This window comes from Manacus vitellinus, unplaced genomic scaffold (assembly GCF_001715985.3).
Source record: "Manacus vitellinus isolate BGI_N305 unplaced genomic scaffold, ASM171598v3 scaffold_29_pilon, whole genome shotgun sequence".
Classification (NCBI taxonomy): Eukaryota; Metazoa; Chordata; class Aves; order Passeriformes; family Pipridae; genus Manacus; species Manacus vitellinus.
The window spans coordinates 2,949,554-2,970,500 of NW_021940207.1; the positions used below are offsets into that span (position 1 = coordinate 2,949,554).

Sequence of the window (20,947 nt, forward strand, 5' to 3'; positions counted from 1 at the left end):
TGTAGCATTATCAGGAAGGCATAGGGCGTATATCTGTTCTGGTTTGGGGTTTTTTTAGTCTTGTTTTTAGGAAAGCTGCTCTGTCTAAAGTAATGCAATCCTTGTAAACTTGCCATAGCAAGAGGAGAGGAGGGATTCAAGCCCGGGTAACCTGTAACAGTATCAAGTGATAAGGGCTTTGGTTGGGTTTTTCTCTGTAAGTTTCGACTCTTGGGTAATAAGCTCTCATTAGCCTCTTTTGTGATCATTAGAAGTCTTTTAAATCATTAATCAGTGCTTTGGAAATGGAAAAGTGATCGCTGCCCACTGCTGGTGATGGGTTCTGCCAAAGCTGACATAACGAGTTCCAAGATTAATTCTCCCAGAGCACTGGGGTGTTGGTTGCTTAAGGCAGTTGGTGTCACCAAAGACTTATAATTGCTTTTGAATCATAGATTAGTGTAAGTAGGGTTTGTCCTTCCCAGAGGGGAAAAGTGTTTTGTTTTATTTTTTCTCAATTTGGAAAAGCTCTTACATTGCCCTTTCTAGTTTGTCATTTTTTGCCTTGGAGACAGTTAAGGACTAAAGGGAAATTCAGTAGTGCTGCCTCTAATAGTTATAACTGTCGCTTTTGTTGTGATGCTCTGCTTGGTTAAGTTATTCTTTCCTTAGCCACCCCTGCACTGCAAATTTCCAATATTTCTGAACTAGCCTAATCGTTAGGCTGTTTTGGGCAATTAAGAGAGACAGAATTTTTCTGTAAGAACGAGGATCAGTTTGTTTATAGAACAGGAACATGTGGACTTCTGATGCTGTGGATGTAATTTTTCCCCTTCCCCTTTTAGAGGACCATGTCAGGGGTAAGCCAGGCTCTTTCTGTCCTGCAGGCTGTTGTTCCCGGGCCAGCTGAGCACCCCTTGCAGTACAACTACACCTTCTGGTACTCCAGGCGAACGCCCGGGCGGCCCACGAGCTCCCAGAGCTACGAGCAGAACATCAAACAGATCGGCACCTTTGCCTCCGTGAGTACACCCCTGTCGTGGCTGGCTCAGCCCCTGTGTGAGGGGTGGGGGTGTGCACACACAGGCTGTGCTCTCGCTGTCAGGAGCAGGGGGGAGTGATGTGCCAAGACTTACAGATGAGCTCTTGAATTGCCTACAGCAGATGATGTGTCTTTAGCAGTTCTGCTCTGTGCTAGACCTCCGTGCCTGCAGTAATGGTGGCAGCTGGAATAATAATTGCAAAAAAAAGGGATCTCCCTTGTAGGTCAAATGTGCTGGCTAGAGCAGGACTGGACAGGCCAGCAAGAGAAGAAAGGAACAGCTTTTTTGGGTGTATGCGTGAAGCAAAGACTGTATAGTCCCCCTCATGCTTCCTGTATTCCCACCACAAAGACTGTGTTTGGATCAGGCATCTGACCTCTTGTACTTGCAAACACCTGGAGGCCTGTTGTCTGTCTGGAAGTGATGGACAAGGTGCAGTTTGGTGTTGCAGTGAAGTTCATTAAAAGGCAAACTGCTCTCCCTTTCCTCTTACATTCTTTGTGGTTGTTTATTCCTGGCATAAATTTGAGTGTGTCCTTGAAAGGCAGTGTTGGCTTGTTGTATGGTCCTGGGAATGCAAAACAGTGGGTGCGGGCCCGAGGGCTGGGGGCCGTGAGACAGCGGCCGTCCCGCACCGGGGAGCCGCGGGCTGCCTCGTGGTCCCGCTTCGCGCTCGTCTTTCCCGGCGCTTGGCAGGGAATGGGCGGGCGGAAAGACTCGTGGGGTGCCGGGTGTGTGCTCGCCTGTGCCGTGCTGAGAGGCGTGGGGAGCGGGGTGGGCGAGTCAGCAGAGTTACAGAGTTACAGTGACAGCTCTTCGTGTGGTCCCTCCCTAACAAGTCGCTGGGGTTTTCTCTGGCAGGTCAGTATCAGTAAAAATTACTTGAGTTTGTTCTAAAAAGCTATTTTGTTGCTGTCTTTAGCTAAAAAGTGTGTTCCCAAGATGCCTGTGATGGGCGCTGGCCATGCCAGGTAGAAGTAGTTTTTGCTGTGTGGGCTGTCAAGTGCAGGTTCCCAAACGCTGGGGGCCCTTGTGCCACAGAGGAGCTTTGGAGCAGAGGTTGGTGTGAACTTTCCCAGCTGTGTGGTGCCAGACTGGCTTTCTTTGTCCTTTCCTTTACCAGATTGAAAGATGATGATAGTGGAGACCATGACCAGAATGAGGAGAATAACACACAGAAAGACAGTGAGAAGGAAAAGAATGATCGGGAGAAGCCACAGAGTACTACCAAGAGGAAGGTATGGTGCTGCCCTCTGCAATCAGTCCACTGCCCGAGCATGATGTGCTAGAGAGTCAGCCCTCAGTTCAGGAATAAGGAAAATATGTCTAGGAGGGCTGTGGTCTCTTAATGCACTGTTACTGCTGTGATGAAGACAGAGGCTATGTTAGACTTTCACAATTTGATGTAGCATTTGGAGGTCTGTATTCTGAAGGGTGAATGCTCCCTCCACAAACGCAGCTAGTAGTCTGCCAGGCTTTTGAACAGGAATGAGAAATAAACCTTTATTTTCCACCAAAAAAATTTTGAAAGAGGGTGTTGGGGGAGGACTGGTTGACAGGGCACTAGAGGCTTGCAGTTGGTTTACCCAGCGGTGATGAAATAACTCATAAGATGTGTCTCTGTGTGTGTACTGTAGCATTATCAGGAAGGCATAGGGCGTATATCTGTTCTGGTTTGGGGTTTTTTTAGTCTTGTTTTTAGGAAAGCTGCTCTGTCTAAAGTAATGCAATCCTTGTAAACTTGCCATAGCAAGAGGAGAGGAGGGATTCAAGCCCGGGTAACCTGTAACAGTATCAAGTGATAAGGGCTTTGGTTGGGTTTTTCTCTGTAAGTTTCGACTCTTGGGTAATAAGCTCTCATTAGCCTCTTTTGTGATCATTAGAAGTCTTTTAAATCATTAATCAGTGCTTTGGAAATGGAAAAGTGATCGCTGCCCACTGCTGGTGATGGGTTCTGCCAAAGCTGACATAACGAGTTCCAAGATTAATTCTCCCAGAGCACTGGGGTGTTGGTTGCTTAAGGCAGTTGGTGTCACCAAAGACTTATAATTGCTTTTGAATCATAGATTAGTGTAAGTAGGGTTTGTCCTTCCCAGAGGGGAAAAGTGTTTTGTTTTATTTTTTCTCAATTTGGAAAAGCTCTTACATTGCCCTTTCTAGTTTGTCATTTTTTGCCTTGGAGACAGTTAAGGACTAAAGGGAAATTCAGTAGTGCTGCCTCTAATAGTTATAACTGTCGCTTTTGTTGTGATGCTCTGCTTGGTTAAGTTATTCTTTCCTTAGCCACCCCTGCACTGCAAATTTCCAATATTTCTGAACTAGCCTAATCGTTAGGCTGTTTTGGGCAATTAAGAGAGACAGAATTTTTCTGTAAGAACGAGGATCAGTTTGTTTATAGAACAGGAACATGTGGACTTCTGATGCTGTGGATGTAATTTTTCCCCTTCCCCTTTTAGAGGACCATGTCAGGGGTAAGCCAGGCTCTTTCTGTCCTGCAGGCTGTTGTTCCCGGGCCAGCTGAGCACCCCTTGCAGTACAACTACACCTTCTGGTACTCCAGGCGAACGCCCGGGCGGCCCACGAGCTCCCAGAGCTACGAGCAGAACATCAAACAGATCGGCACCTTTGCCTCCGTGAGTACACCCCTGTCGTGGCTGGCTCAGCCCCTGTGTGAGGGGTGGGGGTGTGCACACACAGGCTGTGCTCTCGCTGTCAGGAGCAGGGGGGAGTGATGTGCCAAGACTTACAGATGAGCTCTTGAATTGCCTACAGCAGATGATGTGTCTTTAGCAGTTCTGCTCTGTGCTAGACCTCCGTGCCTGCAGTAATGGTGGCAGCTGGAATAATAATTGCAAAAAAAAGGGATCTCCCTTGTAGGTCAAATGTGCTGGCTAGAGCAGGACTGGACAGGCCAGCAAGAGAAGAAAGGAACAGCTTTTTTGGGTGTATGCGTGAAGCAAAGACTGTATAGTCCCCCTCATGCTTCCTGTATTCCCACCACAAAGACTGTGTTTGGATCAGGCATCTGACCTCTTGTACTTGCAAACACCTGGAGGCCTGTTGTCTGTCTGGAAGTGATGGACAAGGTGCAGTTTGGTGTTGCAGTGAAGTTCATTAAAAGGCAAACTGCTCTCCCTTTCCTCTTACATTCTTTGTGGTTGTTTATTCCTGGCATAAATTTGAGTGTGTCCTTGAAAGGCAGTGTTGGCTTGTTGTATGGTCCTGGGAATGCAAAACAGTCACGAAGAGCCCAAGATATATAAGCAAAATATGTCTCCCTTAAAATACTATTCTCAAAGTCAGGAAGTCCGTTGGCTGTTTTCTTTCTTGTTTGTTTTTTTTTTTTTTCCTTTCTTTTTATCTGGTAGTTGTCGAGTTTTTTCAGGGTCTCTTGTAAATGTTGATTTTGACCCTCAGTACATATCTTCTGTAATGGGAGAATTTGTAAAAATACCCCTTTATTCCTTCTGGAGACTGCATAAAAATATGCCCGTCAGAGCGGCTGGGTTGTGGTGTTGTATCCACAGAGGATAAGAGTGGGAAGAAGAGCCTGTTGTTGTGGATAGTTGCTGCTCTTATTACCCTGCATGAGCAAGTGCTTTCAGTTCAGTGAATGAAAAATGCAGCTACTGCATGATGATCTAGTAATAACTTCTCAGTCTGTTAAATCAGTGTAGACTTAACATTGATTTTTAGCTCCCTAGAGGAAAAATGTCACATATTCTTTTGTCTGCTCTTTGCTGCAAAGAATTTGTGGGTGCTGTTGTAGGCTGGAAGTGCTGTAGTTGTCAGGATGGAGAGATTCTGGCCAGCAGAGTTGATAATGTGTTTGGTTCTAAATTCTGTTTAAGGAGAAGGAAGAGCAACCTTCAGAAGCAATTGCCTGAGCTAAGTCTGGGTTCAGATTTGTTCATGGCTTCTTTAGAAAGCTCTAAAAGCTGTGAAATGTGAACCACTAGAGGGCATGTGCCCCCGTTCTGGGAGTGCAGTTTCCACACGGCATTTGGATGTGTCTGGCAAAAACAGATTGCTTCTGACCCCTCCTCAGCCTTGGTTCATAACTTTATTGTCTATAAAAGGGATGACAGAGGTCAGAGATTGGAGCAGAATTCCAACTGCAGACCGAGTCATTAAGGTCTCTGAAAAAGTACTTGGGGTGGTGTCTGGCCCCTCCAGCTGCACTGCTGGTCTGCTTAATAGCTATTGTCTTAAATGAGTAGAGTCCTCTTAAACTATGGAAATTAGTATAATGTCTTCCATTTCTTGTTTTGTTTTAAAGATGTATTTCTCTAAAATCCTTTTTTACCCAAAGATTCTCAAAGGATAAATGTTATTTTTAAGAATTATAAAAGATAACTGCCTTTCCTTGCAGTCAGATTGTCTGACCCAGGGGTGCCAGAATGGAACTGCTCAAAGTGAAGTGGTCCAAGTGTACAGATCTTAAACTACCACCAGAGGATGTATTTTGTCTTAAAATCTGGATACAGTAAAATTAAATTTAAAAAATGTCTCATTTGGATGCTCCTGCAGTCTCCATGGTCACAGAGAGCAGTGGTTAGGCAGGGTAGAGAGGCTTGGCTGTAGCTGATGCATTTGACACATATCCAGTCGTTGAAAGTTTGGGCAGTAGGATTTACAAGATATGGAATTGAAACTGTTCTCCAGAGCAGCTGTTATCTTAGCATGGATTTCTTCAGACAAACACCGTGTGACTTTAGAGGCACTTGTTGAATGTTTCAAATGGTGATCTGGGAATGGAGCCTGTCAGAAACAGGCACCCAAGCTCTGATCCTACTACTGCCTTCTGTGTTTCCTAATCAACACCCTTGTGACAGGAGAGTACAACAGAAGAAGGGACGGTGACTCTGGCCAGCTGGTGGAGAAATGGAAGCCTGTTTCTGTACGAATCTGGACTGTGAACAGTTTGAGCAGCCTCATTGTGTGGTTCCTGTTGTTGCAGGTGGAGCAGTTCTGGCGGTTTTACAGTCACATGGTACGTCCTGGGGACCTGACAGGCCATAGTGACTTCCATCTTTTCAAAGAGGGCATCAAACCCATGTGGGAGGTGAGTTGGAGCTCTCATTTCTGCCTGGATATTTTCCCAGAGTATTTTGGAGGGAACCTTCTACAGTAGAAGGACTCTTGTCATTAAATGGCACTCCACTGGCTTCTTTTGGGTGCAGTCCTTTCTTCAGGGTTTCCTGTTAACTTGTCCCGAGAGGTCTGTCCCATGTGACCTGGCAGTCCTGGGACGTGCTGCCAGAGAGGGAACGTGTGGGATTTGCTGGTTGCCACCCCCCACAAAGGTTGCTGAACATCTTTGCCTGTGGGTCCAGAGGGTCTCTGGGCAGTGTTGCCTGGACCCCAACTAAGCTCTGTGCCTCCCAATGCAGACACTTGCCCCTTAGTGCCTCCAGTGACACCAGTGCAGGCCTTTCCTCTAGAAGGGCTGGACCTGTCTAAGTGGAATTCAACAAAGCTTATAAAAACCAACCCTCCTTTTTCAGTGAAGGAAGGCAGAGGTGCATGTGGTTAAAAGCCTACAGTTGCACATAGAGCTGGAAATGGAAAGACAACTTAGCGTTTTATTTGCCTTTTTTTTTTTTTTTTTTTGTGTTCCAGGGCACTGAGTTTGCTTCTATTCCTGTCCAAATCTGTTAAAAAAATTTAAAAAAATCTTGGCCCAGCAAATCATTCTTCCAGTTCCTGGCCTGCTCCCAGCAGTGACCAATAGCATTCACAATATGAGGATTTTATGTGTTGCTCTGAAGTACCTAATTATACTGCTTGGTCCTGAGAAATTTATATGTGACCCTTGTTGGCAATTATTTTAAGCAAGGTGTTTTATAGCCAGTTACTGCAAATACAATTTATATAAAACGTTTAACCCTCTTTGGACTCCTGGTGATTCAGCTGCTCTGATAATGTGTCAACCAGAGAGTCCACAAGTTAATGATACCAGGATTTCTATAAAGCATTTCCCTGTAGCCATTTTAAGATGGAGGTGGAGAGATTCTTTTGTTTTTGTTTTTTTTACTTGTGGCCCCACTCGCTTCTTGTATTTCTAGAAAAGGACCTGGGATCTTACTGCTGGCCTTCCCTTTGCTGCACGGTTTGTAGGGCTTTGTTTATGCTTTTTCTCTTCCGAACCGGTCCTTAGTTATTCTCACTTTTGTAGGCACATATGTGTCTGTATGTCGCTGATCTTTTTCTGCATCCATCTGTGCCTTTTCTGGTAAAGTCAGAAGCACTAAGCATAATGTTCCCTGGTGATTTACTGGGCTGCAGATCATTGTTATTCTGGTAAAGGAAAATCAAATGCTTGACTGAACTGAAGCTTGTTTAACCTGAAAGAAAACTAACAGTAACCATAAAGCACATGATACAGCATCTGTCTTCCAGTCACTGCTCTCTTTGTAGTCTTGAACCTGCTTAAACCACCTTTGAGATATTTAGAGGAACATCACTCTCTCTTCTGATGCCCATTAGTCATTGTGGAAAGCTTGAAGAGTTAAACCCAACTCCCAGCTTAAAGGCTAAAGTGTGATGTTCACGACTTGGAAAACAAGGACATTTAACTGAAAGTAGTTTGCATCCCATGGGAGTATGTCACATTCCCAGTACTTGTGTTGTTTTGGATGGCTGCTGTCCTGCTTTGAGGTTTGTCTGGAGCCGATGCCTTCCCCTTTCAGTGCAGGCTTTAGCACATATATGAAAACTAGGAGTCAGGTGAATGCTGCCATTATTAAGTTTATCTACTTTTTGCTTGCTTTTAAATATCACTTTGCTAACTCTTTCCTGGGCTTCCATGTTCTGTGATGAGGGATTTCTCCTGTTTTACAAGCAGAACTACATATACAGGGAATTAGACAATTGGGGAATCAGTTTTAGGAATAGTTTTAAGGTCCTTTCCTCTGGGTCTGTGTGTAGATTGGTAGGCTGGTGTTAGTCTTTGCTAGTGAGATCAAAACACTAGAGCTCAAGTCTTCAGGGAATAGGGCTTTGGAATGCTGAGAGCCATTGTTTCGAATACTTTGTATTCAAAGTAAGTCTTTTGCCTCTGTCTCTGCTTGTATGGGGGAGAAGTGAAATGCTTTTGCTTGAAAATACCTCCGTTCTGTCCCTTGCCCCACCCAATCAATATCTGCTCCTATTTGTGGCTCTGCTGCCTTATGGGTAGCAGAAAAATAGCTCGAAGAAAACAAATCAATTTCTTGCCCCTCTTCCTAGGATGATGCCAACAAAAACGGTGGTAAATGGATTATCCGTCTGCGGAAGGGCTTAGCGTCACGATGCTGGGAGAATCTCATTCTGGCCATGCTGGGAGAACAGTTTATGGTGGGGGAAGAAATCTGCGGGGCGGTCGTCTCTGTCCGATTCCAGGTAAGTGCTTTTGAGGGCTGGCACATGCTCCCGTTTGGCAGGGCTGCAGCGAGTGCATCCACCTGCTCACCCCTCACGTGCCGTTCCGCAGGAGGACATTATCTCAATATGGAACAAGACAGCCAGCGACCAGGCCACGACAGCGCGGATACGCGACACGTTACGAAGAGTGCTCAACCTACCTCCCAACACCATCATGGAATACAAAACCCACACCGATAGCATCAAGTACGTGTGGGGGCAGGGGGGGTGCTCCAGGTCGCACGTGTTGCGGGTGGCAGGGACTGAAAGAAGTGCTCGTGTGCGTTAGGGCTGTTCCCTGCAAACAGCAGCAGTTGTTGCCAGCGCGCTTTGAAAGCCAAATACCTGTGTTGTTATCGTGCTGTTATTAGGGACATCTGGTTCTAACAGCAAAACCTTATTTTTTTAAGTGTGTAGTCCAGGGGTGTTTCAGCAATCCACCCAGCCTGTCACCTGGGTGATGGGCAGCCCAGGGTGGGACTGTGGCCTGATGTATTCAAAGACAAGATTGCAGTGGGGGGGGGGACGAGATCATTTGAATAAAAAGAGATTCTGGGGAATAAAGTGCGGAAGCTAACGGGGATTTATAGTGCCATTAGACTTATAAATGGTCTTGGGAAAGTGCTGTGTGAATTTACAGTGCTGTACAAATGATTTCTAATCATAATAAACGTCGTATATTAAGTCTTCCAGGCCCTGGTGACAGAGGCTCTTTAACAAGACTAGAAGATCACGGTACACAGAGAGGACAGCTGTATTTTTAAATAAATGTGTTATAGCTTACCATACCAGGCCATTCAGGGTGACTTTTATTTTCCACAAAGTGACGCAAAATTGCATATATAGGTATTAGTTAGAGGTGAGTTATGTAATTTTTTTTCTTTTTTTCTTAAGTTTTATAAACTAATACACTGATTAGGTCATATTGGTTCAATTAACACTTGAAAAGGTGCACCTGGAAGAAGTGAAACAAATTAATAAGACACTGATAGGGCAATGAGCTTTCTAATCTAGTTTGTAATCAGGGTGCCAAGTACTTTTCATGACTTCCTTTCATTATGGTGGCTTGTCGTTTCCACGTAATCACCCTGTCATCAGTGTGCTGTCAGACAGTTTGGTGACATCAGTCTTAGTTTTAGCAGACAGCTGGCTGCTGGCTGTGGCCAGTTTTGAGTGTGGGTAAATTAGTAATTATACAAAGATCTTGGTGGAACAGCCTCTAGGCATCGTGTTCCATGTGGCCCTCCCTCCTGAGTGCGTGGGAAAGAGGAGGGAAGGAGATGATTTTTTTCCATGACTTTGCCAGTAACATTTCTCATGCACTTTCTGCCAGGAGAGGGCACTATGGACTCTCTGTCCATGTTGGGAAATAGCAAAGTGCTCTCGTGGACACACAGCAGAGTATTTTACTCTTGTTCAGCAGCAGCAGACTGCAGACTGGTGATGCGGCTTTGTGGTGAGAGGAAGGTGGTGTTTGACTTCTCTAAGTCTCTGTGGGGAAAGCTGTGTATGGAGCCAGCTGTCCTAAGTTGTTGTGGTGGTTCATGTAGCAAGTGTAGAATGGGAATGTTGTGGCCTTTCTCTTTTACACTATTGCCACCAGCACTTTATAGCACAGAAAAGGCTGCTGTAGCAATGTTTGTAACTGGTAGGTTACAAACTGGCAGGTGTCAGGCCTTGAGTGATGGTGCATCCAGCAGTGTGGCTTTATTTCTCTACACCAGTGTAACATGGTGTGCTTTCTGCCCTCTCTTCCTGCATAGCATCCAAGCTTCATTTTGTGTTGCTGACGTATGGTGCAAAATGAGCTTGTGTGAGAATAACAGGTGTTTGGGGTATCAAGTTTAGTAGTTCAGATTACAGCTGGGAGCAGTTCTTAAACAGAGGCCAACTGGCTCGTCTCCCACTCATTCTTCTGTGGGTAGGAGGGTTAGACAGAAGCTGGTTTGATGATGTCCTAGTCAGGTAGATCTAAGCAATTAACCTTTTGCCATGTAGGGCATAAAAAAAGCCCCTTTTTTCCCATTGCCTCGCTTGAGCTGCAGCAGTCTGATTGCAGTGCTGTCCAACATCCCCTTCAAATGGCACTGGTGTAAATTCAGAGCAGAACTGCTGTCAGTGGAGTTTCTGTGTAGTGATGCACAGACTGACCTCTTATGCCTCCCTTGCCTGGTACCAGCAGGCAGCAAAGGGGCAGCAGCTGCAGAGAAGTGACGGTGGCTGCTTTGTGACAGAGAAGAGCAGGACAGCCCCAGCTTTCAGTCTGACTCTGCTTGGCTTCTCTTCATGTCATTAAGGTTCTCTCACTAATGAAGAATCTCTTGTGTAACTAGTTCTATCCTCCATAAAATCTGGCTCCTTTTCCTCACCCATCTATCAAGCCCTGTTGAAATACTGTCCGTCATGAATAAACTCCACTTATGCTGCACATGTACCATGTGATTTATGACTCGGGAGGGCTTTCTAGCCAGCACTATATTCACACTCTGGCTGTGTTTCATGAAAAGCTCTAATGGAAGAGCTGTGCTGTAGGCTTTGTCAGGGCTCCCTTTTGAGGGGGGGGCTTGTGGCATTTTTCATTTGTATGGGCTGCATCTCTCCACTAGAGCTCTGCTCATGTGCAGGGTTTGATTGGCATTGATTGTGCTTCAGGGAAGGGAGCATGCTTAGCAAGAAAAGAGCAGGCATTTCTCAAAACCTTGACTTTTAGGTGGTGAATTGACCTGGATTAGCTTTTGACACACTGTAAATGAACACTTCTGTAGAAATTACTAGCATGCCCCTCACTGTGGAACCTGAGCCCTGTGTTTCAGGTTTTATATATTCCTTTTGTGATGATGCATTTCATATTAAATCATTTTTAGACACCATTTTTCATGAGTTGTCAGTGAGGCTGCAGCCCCTTTTGTTTCAGAAAGCAGCAGTGCTGCCAAGTGGCATCTGAAAAGTACCTGTTGCATCACAGCTATTCCAAGGAGCTGTTCTGCATTCTGTCCTTCCAGCTCTCAGTGATGGGGCTTGTGCATTTAGCTAGATAAGCAGATCTTTCATTGCAATTTTCCTGTGTTTGTCCTTTCTCTTGCTTGTGATATTGACAAGCTGCCTAAATCCCAGCGAGTGGAAGGGTCAGCTTAGTCTGTATGAATTTCCAATCTTGCTAGGAGAGCTAGAACAATCTCTTGGACTCTGTTTAATTCCAAGGGATTTATAGTACCTTAGACGTTACAGTGCTGAGCACCTGAAGAGTACATATGTGACATTTTGTGGGCTGCCTTGTTTCAGTAGCTGGAGAGAAATCACTTCTCTTTGTTCCCTCAGAGGTGAACTGAGAGAGGTGCACAAGGATGCAGTGAACCAATTCATGGGTTCTGTTCATCAGCGTTGTTAACCTTGGAGGTGACATGGTCCAGAAGTGATGGTGGGTTATGGACAGTGGTACTTCCTGTGGTTTGGAATTAAAGAAAAGAACCCCAACCTCTTTTGCTGCCATAGGAGGGGCACTGTGCTTTTTTGAAAGCAGGATGTTTCCAGGCACAGCCTGGCGATGTCTCAGTGAAGCCACTGAAAACAGTCAGGTGTCTGTAGTCAGTGAACTGCAGTTCGGAGAGGGGTGGAAGGGAAGTGAACACTGTATTATTTGACTTTTGAGCACTGCAGCATGAAGTTCTTGTCTGTCTTGCATACACCTTTGCCCTGCCTGAGGTAATCAGATTAGCCTTTCTTTTCTGCACTGATAACTGTGTGGTCAGTGACCATCTCCTGTGGTGAGAGCTCTCACCCACAGTACCATCCAGGAATCCCAGGCAGATTCAGTAACATTGCTTCCTATACCAGGAGGGAGCAGACCAGTGGCCATCAGCAGGCTGCCACTGAGAGGGCTGGTCCAGAAATGTTTTGGTTGCTGTGTGACGTTATGGATCGTCCTGTCAGCTCTAAAGCAAGGCTGCTTTTTCTGAAAACAAAGCTTCAGTTATTCGTAAGTGCCTGCTGCAGTGAGAGCTGAGCAGGGTATAAAACTATCCTTTCCTTTCAAAGTCACCACTGATAACTAATGGGATGGCTCGAGTAAATGAGAAGAATAGTTGATCTTAATAGAGCTGGCACTGGGTTCATTTCACTGCAGGCAGTTGGAGGAAATGGCCTCAGACTGTTTTAGCTACCAAACAAGCAGATAGCCTATGAAGGGAATAAGGGTGTGGACTGTAAGAAGACCACAGGGTTGAGGTTCTCAGGACAAAAACAGTGAGAAATGACAAAAAACGTGACAAGGAAGAGAAATACCCGTGGAAGTGGCAGAAGTTGGGCAAGAAGATCAGTGTTTGTGTGACAGTCAGCTGGTGGTAGAGTTCTTGTGAGGTCTCCCTTGTCACAGCAGAGTACAGCTAATTCTATAACTGTTACGGTTTTATAGCACTGGTTTCCATTTGCTTGCCAATTTGCAAAACCTCGGGAGAACTCCTCAATATTGCTGTCCTGCTTGTGTCACCTGTGCCTTTGACCATGTCTTAAATGATGTGTGCAGGGTTAACCTTGTCTAAAGTTAGATGGTTGCCCAGTGGGACCCTTACACACTGTCTGATGCCTGTCAGGGAAAGGCAGGTTGCCTTGGGTCTTGCCAGTCTGGAGACCTGCATTTCACCCTCAATCCTTCAAGTCTGAGAGCAGGAATAAAATCCAGAGAAGAGCAGTGAGGTTCCAGATCTGATAGCTGTCCTTCTCCCGAGTCTTTGCAGTTCTGACTTAATTCATTTATCGCTCCATTCTCCAATTCCAGTAATGTTTCCAGGTGCTGCAAGTCTAAGAGCACTTCTATAGACCTGGACTTTGAATTGATGGATTCAGTGATTTATTCTCCATCACTCATAGTATGCTTTATTTAGAAGTGCATGACTTTGTGAAAGGCTTCCTTATCTTGGTGGCCTGTCTGTTACCAAAGAAGTGACAGTTCAGTTTTGTTCATTTGAAAGTCGTGATGGGTTCTCTATTTGCCTTTGCTACAGATACTGCCAGGTAGGTGAAAGAATTATATCAGGCTAGGGGACCATCCTAGATTATTTTTTTTAAAAGCTGTTAGTCACAAAGTGTTTGTCTGGCTGTGAAGAAATCCCAAGGGGAGCACCTAGGAAGAGGCTGTGCTGTCCTGGACACCTGCAGAGCGTTAGGAGTGGTCAGTGTGCTGGGAGGTTGCATGTGGGCTGCCAGAAGGATCAGACCTTCGTGCCTGTTGTGAGGTGGATGAGTGCACTATGAACTCTCTGAATCCTTTTTGAGCTGGGGAAGGAGATGGTGAGGAGCAGGGCTGCACAGGGAAATACTAAAGGGAAACTGCTATGACATACAGATTGAAGGTGGTTGGAGAAAACAGCTAGTGTGGCTTGCACAATGGTGATTTGGAAAGTCCGTTCAAGTGGCTGTGACTGTTCTGTTCTTCCTCTTTTTGCTGGAGTCTTCCTCTTTTTTTTTCTTTTTTCTTTTTTTGAGGAGATAGTGGCTCTTTTTTGCATTTTTTTTTCTCCAACTTACTTGCTGAGGATAAAGGGAGCCCTGCCTAGGTCCTGACCCTCGGCAGTGGGAAGTTTCAGCAGTTGTGGGTCAGGAATGAGTGTGGAAGAACAGCACTGGCTGGCTTTATTTAGCCTGCTAATGTTTCCATTTCCCATCTGTTCAGTGGGAATAATCTAAGTGTTGGGGATCAATTCACTGAGTATTTGATCGCTGCACAGACAGTACGGCAATAAGATACTAAAAATGTCTACACATAAAAATAACCTCTTAGTCTCTCTGGCACTGTGCCTTTGGCATGTCACAGGTCGTAAAGATTCTGCCAGACGGACTGAACTGGCAGCCTTGCTGGGTGTGGGATGGAGAGCAGTTCACTCCGCTAGCATAGCTTAGGTACATCGGGGCGGACACATCCTGGTGGATTTTTTCAGTCAAGTCAGCAGATAGTTGGAGTCATTAGTGCTGTAATATGTATGGGGGTCTTGGCTTAAGAATTCTTGGCTGGATAAGCTTTTTCTCTGTGTCTGTGAGGACTTGGCAGATGAAGGACTGTGTGCATGATGTTATTGGGCTGTTGGAACAGGGAACTCCTTAGTTTGAAAGGGGTAATAAATTATTGATTATGTTGACAGATAATCTGCCCTTGTGTCCCTCCTGCTGAGAACAGAAGTTACAAGTTTGGGGAGGACTAAGGGACAGGAAAAAGAGAAGATGTGATTGTGGATGATGGGAATGTGGTAGAAATATGAGGCCTGGGAGATTGGGGGGAAGACATGAGGGTGGAGACCTTTTGACAAGGCTTGAGATGTGCAAAGCTTTCCAACCCATATTCAACAGCTAAGAGGGCTTCATATCCAGAGTTTCTCTTCTCCCTAACTTTCTTCTGGAGAGAGACAGTTGTACCCACAGTGTCTCTGTGTTTATTTGGGCTATGATTTTGCTGGGAAAGAGCATAAGACACTGAGCTGCTTTTGCAAATGCTGATTTGGAGCTTGATTCTGAGGCTCAGGGAAGAGCTAGTCTGGTGGTCTGGTTTTGGCACAGATGCTGACTAACCCAGGGTTTCCATTTCTGGAATCTCCTCTTGTGTTGCAGTGGCCTGATGAGGCAATGCACAAAACAAAATGTGAGGTAGCTGGTAAGTACCAACAACAAAATCTGCAGAGTGATCTGAGTTTATGGTTGACCTGGGTTTACTTGAAGGTCCCTGCAGCTCCATTGGACTCTGTGGATTCGGAAAATGGCTTGGCATGTGCTGTAGGCATCAGTACTGTTTTGCTGGGCATGGAGAACTATGAGGTTCTTTGATGTCTCTGATCTCAGAAGGTAATAGTCATGTTCACATTAACCTCAGCATCTTTTCCCTGAGAGGGCTTTCAGTATGCTGCCTTTGTAAAACCGACAGCAATTTCTCAGTCTGCTAACTTCATCTATCAGTAACGTTCTCCACCAGGGAATGCAGCGTTAGGCCTGTCCCTCCAACTTACCTGAAAACATTTTCATTTCAAATGGCTGTGATGTTTTTATTGGGTTGTCATTAACAATGCAGGTTTACAATAGGAAATGAGACTCTCTAATAACAATTGGATTCTGCTGCCTGATTGAAGAATTTCGTAATAACTAAGCCATGTGGCATTAAAAGAAGCCCCTTTTGGGGGGATTACCTGCATATGCAGTATGTGGTAAAGCACGAGGCCGGTAACTGGCTGAGTTTAACCAGCCAAGGAACGTGATAATCCTCCAGGAAGATGTAACATTGGCTATTTTATTAGCAATAGGAAATGGATATTCCATTTGTGACTAGGAAGGTCATACCTGTCTCTGGGTATTAATGTGGCTTTATCACCAGCAGCCAGTGGGAACGCTTCATGTCTGTGCAGAACGCTAAAGCTGCCTCGCGCTGTCAGATGTTTGGCTGGGTTTTAAGGATGCTTCTATCCACTAGGGCTATCAGAGAATATTGCCTTGCTCTCTGAAGACAAGTGCCTTTCAAACGCCATTGAATGTTTCTGCTCTTGTTAAAAGTTAAGAAGCCTTTGATCTGAAGTGCTATTTTTTTGTTTTTTATTTCATTTTTTTTCCCTCTGGCTTGCCAGGGCCTGGGAGGAGTTTCATGGCCTGGTGAACAGCAGTGGCCGCTGATCGAACGCTCCCCCTCCCTCTGTCACACCCAGGGTAGGGCCTCATCTTTTTTCCTATGTGACTTCATAGCATACCTCTCAGCTTCCAACCTTCTTCCTGTGGGCTGGCACGTTCTCTTGCCTTATGGGCCTGATGGTGGACCCATTGTGCTATTCGTTCTTTCTCAAAGATCAAAATGATTTTTTAAATTTATTTTTTTTGACCGGACCACCAGCATTTTATGTTGTGCTCTTTTGCTGGATGCTCTTTTGCTGATGTGTCCTTCCTCCGTGTGAGGCACTTGCATCCCAGACCTGGTCCCGGGAGGCTGAGAGGTATGTCTTCAGCTTGGGTGTGTTGCCTAGGGTTGACTGTAAGCAAGTATGGAGTGGTAAATGAATCCTAAGCACATCCAGGTGATGGACACAGAGAGACACCTAGAGCTTGACATACTGCCTTTGCTCTTAACAGTGGGTTGGAGCAGAGTAAATTAGTGGTCAATAAAAGCTTGTTTAGAAAGGACACAGAGTAGCTATTATATGTAGAAATAAGGTTGTGGGTAATGAGAAGACCACCAGCTACCGCTGGTAGTGGCAGCCAAGATGTGCAGAGAAAATAGCCAAGGTGAGCTCAGGGCAGTTGGGAGCCTTGTAGCTCGGATTGTTTTTCCCTTCCAGTGCCCACTTCCCTGATGGCAGGCCCTTTCCTTAAAAAGGGCCAGCAAGAAGGCTGGCCATGAGAGTTGCATTTGGTAGTAGCCAAGTGGGATCGCTGCACTGCCGAGTGCCAGAGCAGAGGAATCTGGTGGAAGGAAGCATTTACATTCCTGGGCAGTGGTATGTAGCTGCTCCAACACAGCTGAGCTCTGAGGAGCTCCCAAAACCTCCCCCAACAGTGTTGAGCAAGCAGTGTTCCCATAGCTTGCTCCAAACTCATGGGTGAAAATCTCTCTCTCTCCTCACAGGTTTGGCTTTTTGTGAGGATCAGTGGTTGCAAAATGTTATACAGACCCTTAGCAGTGTTGCTATTGTTAGATGACATTCAGGTGACCTTCCAGAAGAGGAAACCAGCTCACTTGATGAAACGTCAGCCTCTGAAGGCAGTAAATGTGCCAAGGGTATAGGAAAGCAGTGGCAGAGTTGATTTAGCTCTCAGCTGTATTGGGTTGCCTGTGCTGAGCAAGAATGATCAGAGGGCCTGGGATACACCAGTAAAGGCAAAAGAAGAGGAAATGTCCAAGAACTGACCAAAGTGTGCTGTCACGGGCGACAGATGGCAAGGGTGAAAGTCCAGTATGGGCTAGAAAGCCAAACCACTGTTGCAAATTAACCAGAATTCAGTTAATGAATCCTGAATCATGTTCCCAAATGGCAGCACAGCCTACTTTGCTGGCAAGTGCAAAGGTGAACCCTAGTCTTCTGCAGATGGCCTCCAGCATGGTTTTTGCTGTCATGTCATACCAAAGTAACTTTTTTTCACTCTACAAAGTGTTTTTCACTTCCTTCTGCACTTCCAGCTCCCGAGCCCACCTCCTGGAGGCGTTCCAGTCTGCACTGTGCTGTGCTGGTACAGCTGCCGTGCAGCTCCTAGCAGCACACAAAGGTTTAAAGGATTTCACAGTCCTGCAGAGCACCTTGCTACTGAAGCTGCTGCCTTTGCTCTTCAGCCCAACTCTGCCTGTTTGGTCTGGTTTGTGTTGGGGCATCCCAAGGTGTTTGGTTTGGGCAATTTACTGCTCTGTCCCTGTTTATGGGAATAGCTGCCAAACCTATCCTCTCAAAGTAATTGTAATTTCATTTGTTTCCAACACACCACCCTCTGTTAATGTGTAAATACACTTTGCCTGTTGCTGCTGCACCGAGGCTGGCAGTGAGCATTCGCACAGGTTTGTGTAACCCCATCTTCCATTGCTGCCCCGTGCTGCAGGTCTATAGAGGAAGGCTGTAGACCAGCAGTCTTTTCTTTGTCAGTAGCCCCTGTGACTCATGGCTGTACTCATGTGAGTAGAAGCTGCTGAAGAAACTCTTTTATTTAAACTTGAGAGAAACGCCCTTGTCAGATTAGATATTCTTTTAAGGTACTAGAGACCAGGGAGCTAAATTCGCTGACAGTATGATTAAATACGAGGGACAGAGGCAGGAAGAGGTTGGTCTGACGGTATATTTGTGCTTCAAGCAGAGTCCCTGAAATCAAATGTTTGGTAAGGAAGAGACTTTGCAAGTTGTTTAAACAACAGAATCCATCAGGGAGGTTGCCAGATTCTATTATATGCTTTGCTCACAGGAGATGACACTTCTTTCTTGTCATTGAGTGGGGATGAACCAGGATCTCCCGCTGTTCCAAGTGTTCTGGAGTGACAGGTTGACTTGTGTGAAAAGTCTCTAGTTAGGAAGCAGATCTACATAGGAGGTTTAATGAGCATTTGAGTGACATACTGGGATGGCAACACTGATAGCTTTGGTGGGTAGAATGGGGAGGTGCTGTGATCTGAAGGAATGCACATCTCTTAACCTCTTTCTTCTCTCTGTTTTCCAGGGATAATTCAAGCTTTCGAAACACAAAAATCACATTGTGAGAACAAGAGTTGGCACTAAGCTCCTCTCTCCATGTTGAAAGCACTGAGGGGTCTCTACCAGTGCCCTCGACCTCTGAAGGGACTCATGGGCCACTCTCGCACTCCTCCCTGGAGGAAGGATCCATCAAGCCCTCCAGCAGCGGTGACAATAGAGGCCGATTTTGTCTTACACAAACTTTTTTTAGCAGTGGGGCGGGAGGCCAGCCTTTCAATTAGCAGCGTGCCCTTGGGGCCGCATCTTGCAGCACTTTCCTCTCTTTCTCTACATGGCATGCAGGATCTCTGGGATTCTGCCTCAACATCGGAGCCTTTTGCTGAGGGATACCAGTATTATAAATCTCTCTGCAGCTGGGCGGAGCATCCCAGTTGAGAGTCAGCCCTGTGGTTTTCAAATGCCCCTTTTCAGTTCTGCCAATAAATTATTGGGTCTCTTTGTTTCTTTCAGTCTCTCTTTTTTTTTTTTTTGCTCTGTCTGAAATTTGGTGGAGTGATATTTCTGTAGGCAAATCCACAGACCTGCTTCTGCAAGCTCCATAAAGCATCTTCCCCTGAGCTGCCCACCTGCATGAACTGCAGAGCACCCCAAGTGCAAGTGGTGGCCAAACTTTGCTGTATTTGTGGAGTTATGTGAGCAGAGGGGTTAGAGATGTACCATCTTGCTTAAAAAAATGAGATATTTGCTTTGTCTTTGCCTCTTCTTCATACTTCTGGGTTAGCAGTGCCTTATGTGTTGGGAAGAGGGATCTGAGCTTCCTTAAACTAAGACAAAGAGATGTTTGGTGTCAGTTGCCTTGACTCTGGCTGTTGTGATGGAGAGCCAGCAGTGCTGCCCTGTGCTGGATCCAGGGAAAGGCTGAATTTGGGCCAAGCCTGTTTCTGGGGTGCACTGGGGTTTGCAAGTCTCTGGCCACTTGGGAAACTGGGCCCCCACTGGGTGTAGCAGGAGAGGGGGATGGCCCAGGCTGCTGCTCATAGCTGCGTGACAGCTGTGACCAGAACAGGGGTTGTGAGTGACCCCCTGTCCTCTGGGGTGAGGCTGGAATGAGGGGTTGTTGCCTGGAAAGCCAGCATGGCTGCAATTTGGATGCCACGAAAACAATAGGAGCTAATTATTTCCTCTGATTCTGCTTGACTACAACACTAATTGTACTCATTAACAGCTTCAGCCTTTTCCCCTTTTCCTTGGGGAATCGCACAATTGCCTTTCATTTTTAATAGAGCCTTTGCATTGGGCCCAGGAGGGGAGTCTGCAACCAGTGCTGGGGCACATCTCCTGCCCCACGTGCTCTGCGCAGTCTCCCAGGAGAAGGGGCTGCTTGGGCCAGTTTGGTCGTGACTGCGGAACTATCAGCCCATGTCTGGGACAATTACCAGCCTTGGGGACTGAGAGACCTTCAGCCTCATGACTCCAATTGCAAATTCCTTGTCTTACTACTGAAGTCTAGACTGAAAACAGCCAGGACTGGCAGAGAAAGCAGTCTAAAATATTCAGCCTTCTGAAGGCTTTGTTTTCTGCATTGAGGGTGTCAGTCCTAGGCTGTCTCTAGAGACATTCAGCACTCTGACAGCAGTGACTGCCCTGTGGTCAGGCACTTGGCATCTGGCTGTGTTCCCCAAGCTGTGGTGGCATCCCTCTCCATGTTTCTTGAGACCCCATGGTCCTGTTCCTGCTCTTGCCACTTGTTTGTCACCAGCTCTCAACCAAATGCTCTTTTTGAGGCACAGTTTGTTTTCCCTGCTGCGATCAGGTATTACTACGGCTGCTACTTAAGATTCCTTTTAAATACAACTCTCCCCTGCTGCTCTCCAGTATTTGTTAGGGGGGATTTAGTTGTAATTACATTTTGGCAATCTAAGCAAAAATAGCCTTGCAAGGCAGGGCTGAAATACTAGCTGCAGGCTCCTTTATTCACAGCACATTTAGCTTCTTGCAGATGGCATCACTTGGGGCTTTAGTGCCGTTGTTGTGCCCAGCTGCGTGTCACGTCCACCTCTGCTATTTCATGTACTCCCCCACTTCTCGCCTCTGATGCCCCGTGTCTAAGCTGGTGCTGATGAGTGCAGGCTTGCTATTAAATCTGAAAGTGCTGCGGTCCTGCTGTGCTTGCCTTCAAATAGGCTTTGTGAGTGAGCTGTGGAAGAGCCCTTCTCTGGGAGGCTGTTCCTCTCCTCCCACTGCCACTGTGGTTGAGATTTGGAGGAACTCAGCAGTGGTTCCTGTTGCTCAGCCTTGAAGGGAGAGAGCTGGCTGGGCGTGGAGTTTGTCCTCTTTAAGGCTACAACTTTTCCAGAGATCAGGAGGAAAGCAGTGTTTGATCAGTGC

General features: G+C 46.1%; 1 protein-coding gene across 1 annotated transcript in view; it reads left to right on the plus strand.

Moving 5' to 3' along the window:
* EIF4E2 (eukaryotic translation initiation factor 4E family member 2) overlaps positions 1-19,073 on the plus strand; it is a 20,684-nt gene extending 1,611 nt beyond the window's left edge. The window contains exons 2-9 of the mRNA XM_029960729.1: positions 825-1,001; positions 1,608-1,883; positions 1,949-2,260; positions 3,521-3,655; positions 5,983-6,087; positions 8,253-8,405; positions 8,497-8,633; positions 18,585-19,073. Coding sequence (XP_029816589.1) covers positions 825-1,001; positions 1,608-1,883; positions 1,949-2,260; positions 3,521-3,655; positions 5,983-6,087; positions 8,253-8,405; positions 8,497-8,633; positions 18,585-18,624 — 1,335 coding nt within the window. The 3' untranslated portion in view covers positions 18,625-19,073. The remainder of the gene's footprint in view (positions 1-824; positions 1,002-1,607; positions 1,884-1,948; positions 2,261-3,520; positions 3,656-5,982; positions 6,088-8,252; positions 8,406-8,496; positions 8,634-18,584) is intronic.
* The last annotated feature ends 1,874 nt before the right edge of the window (positions 19,074-20,947 follow it).